Source organism: Coptis chinensis, chromosome 5, assembly GCF_015680905.1.
Source record: "Coptis chinensis isolate HL-2020 chromosome 5, ASM1568090v1, whole genome shotgun sequence".
Classification (NCBI taxonomy): Eukaryota; Viridiplantae; Streptophyta; class Magnoliopsida; order Ranunculales; family Ranunculaceae; genus Coptis; species Coptis chinensis.
In genome coordinates, this window is record NC_141460.1 from 25060934 (window position 1) to 25064960 (window position 4027).

General features: G+C 38.1%; 1 protein-coding gene across 1 annotated transcript; it reads left to right on the forward strand.

Moving 5' to 3' along the window:
* Window positions 1-2533: 2533 nt before the first annotated feature.
* LOC147497169 (uncharacterized) lies at window positions 2534-2887 on the forward strand. Its single transcript, XM_086562785.1, has one exon. The coding sequence runs from the start codon at window positions 2534-2536 to the stop codon at window positions 2885-2887; it is 354 nt and encodes a 117-aa protein (XP_086418911.1).
* Window positions 2888-4027: the final 1140 nt, after the last annotated feature.

The following is a 4027-nucleotide window of genomic DNA, read 5'->3' on the forward strand; positions in this document are numbered from 1 at the left end:
AACCTTTTGACTGTTGACCAGAGTTGACTTTTAACTCGGATTATGTTTCGGTCTATTAGGATAGGTCTAGGGCTATTAGCATGCTTGTTTTTAGGCTAAAACCCTTTATATATATGTGTGTACGTGTATTAAATACTATGTGATATTTCAGTTTTATATACGACACTATGACACTTAGACATCAATCTAATTAATAACGCGTAAACCAAAAATACATGAAACATAATACTCCTACGTTCTCTGAAATAATATATGCAATAAAGTTTAATAATGCATAAACAAATTTACCGCACCCTTTTAGAACTCTTCACGCCTCAAGTTTTGGATTTGAGTTATATGACTGATGATGTCATATGTTAGGTGGGCATTTATTGAATGTGCCATAAATGGCCCGTTAGCGTTATATATGGGTATTCATTGAATGTGCCATAAATGACCCGGGTATTCATTGAATGTGCCATGAATGATTAGATTGTTTGGACTGCCTAGAGAGGAACTAAGGTATTCGCCTTGCGGGTTAGTTGTATTCATTGATTGTACGGGTGTGCTTGGGCTTACATTTGAATACCTATATGATATCTACATAGGTTATATAAAAGTCCTAACTTTCTTTTGCAGGAGGGTAGGACTTAATAATATTTTGTGCAGGGACGCGGTCCTACCCTTATACAGCAGTGGATATCGATAAGTTTTAATTCAGTTACTTAGTTATTAAAACGAGTTATGATAATGAGTTAATAAGATGGGAGTCTTGTTTAGGAAGAAATTATGCCAGTTGAAATGACAGAACTACCTGTCTTCCAAGCTGAGAATGATTATATTATGATATATTTAAAGTGTTAGTTGGATAAGTAAAGATTGGAAATGTTTATATGTGGTTAATCTACTCATACCAGCAAATTCCATTTTTGCTAACCCATGTTTGCTTTGTTTTGACAACGTGGGTGTGTTCTTGGGAACATAGGTGGAAGGCAGTGGAATCGCGGCGTGTGATTTGGATTTGTTTCTAGAGCAGTCCGGGAGTTTATTTTAATAGGTCTGATATTTTTTTGGAAGGATGTAATAACGTAGTTTCATATTCATCATGGAATGAGAATGCGATGTTGAAGACCTATTATTCTTAGAATGTTATATTGATGATTTTTTGAACGGAAGATAGTCTTTTAATAAAGTGATGGTTGAGAAATTTTGGAGATATTTTGTTGTTAAGTTGATTATTTATGATATGGGTTTTAGGTTTTGACATGTGTTGTATCCACCCTGTCATAGCCTGGGTTTTTAGACAATTGAACCGAGTGATGTTTGAGATATTTATATTTCAAATATTCACTTTGTAATTGTTTAGAAATTCGGGCAGTGACACTTCCGCCCTATAGCTTTGTGTAACACCACTTACAAGTGTGTTGCTAAGATCATCTCGAATAGACTACAACCTATCATGCCATCTCTAGTGGACATAAACCAATCTGCTTTCATTAAAGGAAGGTCTATTCAAGATAATCTCCTCTTGTCACATGAACTTCTCAGGTGCTACAATAGGAAGTATATTTCTCCTAGGTGTACCCTAAAGGTGGATATAAGTAAAGCTTACGATACCGTCAGTTGGATGGCATTGGAAGCTATGCTGAGCAAACTGAATTTTCCTTTGAAGATACACAGATGGATTAAGTTATGTTACTCAACTACTCTCTTCTCTATTCTGATAAATGGAAAGCCTGATAGTTACTTTCACGCTCAAAGGGGCCTTAGGCAAGGGGACCCCCTATCGCCATACTTGTTTGTCCTGGTCATGGAAGCCTTGAGTTGTCTGTTCAGAAAGGAATTGAATAACAACACCATCAAAGCTCATCCAAAGTGCAAGAAATCTGAAGTTATCAATCTATGTTTTGTTGATGACCTTATGCTCTTCTTCAGAGGTGAAATTCAATCAGCCATAGAGATCATGAAGGTCCTAGACAAGTTCACTAAAGGTACTGGGCTGAAGATCAATACTCAAAAGTCTACCCTCATTACAGGAGGACTGAGTGAAGATGAAAGTACTCTTATAGCAGATACATTAGAAGTTCAACTGGCTGCACTTCCTATAATCTATTTGGGACTGCCACTAATGTCCACAAGGCTTGGGATTAGAGATTGCCAACCTCTAATAGAAAAAATCGTTGCAAGGATTCAGAATTGGAAAAATAGATGCTTGTCACATGCAGGAAGGCTATAGCTCATCCATTCAGTCTTATCTTCTTTTCATGTATACTGGGCTAGAACTTTTATGCTTCCACTCACTGTGTTGGAACAAGTTACAAAAATATGTAGCAAATTCCTTTGGAATGGTTCAGACATGGGAAATAAAATGCATCATGCTAGTAGGGGTCGCACTGCACTTCTCAAGCAAGAGGGAAGATTGGGAATCTTGAATCTAAAGCTGTGGAACCAAGCATCATATTGTGGCCTAGTGTACAAGATTGTTTCAAGAGAAAACAACCTGTGGGTAAAGTGGGTTTGGAATCATCACATCAAGGACAAGTATTTCTAGGTTATGACTACTCCAAAAGACTGCTCGTGGGTGTGGAGAAATTTACTGGACATAAGGAAAACAGCAAGGAGGTTTATCCGATACATTATTGCTACAGGAGCTGATACCTTTTTATGGTATGATCTGTGGTGTGGTGAGACGCCTCTAATAGAAGACAGGTTTGCGAAAGCTACTCTCCAACTACCTCTCACCGCAAAGGTTAGTGCCTTGATCACTAATGGTGAATGGAACCACACGGTGCGTGATCTACCTACATCTCCACTGAAAAGTGCTATCTTTCAAACTGAGATCAATTGTTACTTACCAAAAGATGATGTGGTCTGGACACCTGATCCCTCTGGCGCATTTACTTCCTAGACAACTTATGATGTCCTCAGAGTTCCACGAGAAAGGGTCAGATGGTATAGCCTGGTTTGGGGGAAGTACGTGTTACCCAAACACTCTTTCACAACTTGGCAATTATTGTCCAACAATCTACCAACGCAAGATAGGTTGGTTCAGAAGAAGGTGCTTCAACACTCCTCCTACTGCCTCTGCAACAGCTCTAGAAAATATTCATTGCATTTGTTCTTTGAATACTCGTACAGTCAAGCAATCTGGAAAAATGTGAAACAGGTTTTGGGACTACACACAAGCTCATCGGATTCGAATAGTGAATGGTTGGAACTCATGAGGATGTGTAGAAACAAATCGTTGATAGCAGAGATCATCAAAGTTTTCCTTTGTGCATTAGTGAGTTATATATGGCAGGAAAGGAACAATCGAAGATTTAAAAACACCACACAGCCTTGGGAAAATGTGAAGAACAGATTGATTAATGAAGTAAAAGTATTTCTATAGGGGCAAATCAGCAAAGTACATGCAGAGATTCAAGATAGAGTCTTGGTGGATAGACTTGGTTTGGAAGTCAAATACAAGAGGAAGAAGAGAATTCAGTGCATTTGGGCAAAACCTGAAAGAGGCGTTTTTAAACTGAATACTGATGGAGCAGTTTCAGAGATAAGATGGGGAATTGGAGGAGTGGTTTGAGATGCATATGGAAAAGTGATTTTTGGATTCTCAGGATCTAGAGGTCTGAAATTAGTCCTTTTCCAGGAAATGACGGCGATCTTACAAGGTTTAGAAGGCTGCCGAGATGCACAGATTGATAGGGTCATAGTAGCTTCAGACTCTCTGAGTGCTATACGGATTTTACAAGGAAAAGAGAGAGCACCTTTGTACTGTAGGAACGTGGCAAATTCTATCCTTTACCTATCTACTAGTTTTACTAGTGTCGACTTCTCTCATGTGTTTTGGGAAACTAATAGGGTAGCAGACCATCTAGCAGGTTTGGAATCTTGTAATGGATGTTATTATTTTGTACCTCCTTTGAGTTCAGTACTATCATGTTATGTTGAGGAGGACAAAATAGGAAAAGTTTATTTTCGATCTTAATACAGGTTAGGGTCAGCCAAAACCCAAAAAAAAAAAATTTATTCAAAAAAAAAAAAACAACTA

Coding starts and splice junctions, on each gene's coding strand:
- LOC147497169 (XM_086562785.1), top strand. CDS start 2,534: ATGACTACTCCAAAAGACTGCTCGTGGGTGTGGAGAAATTTACTGGAC.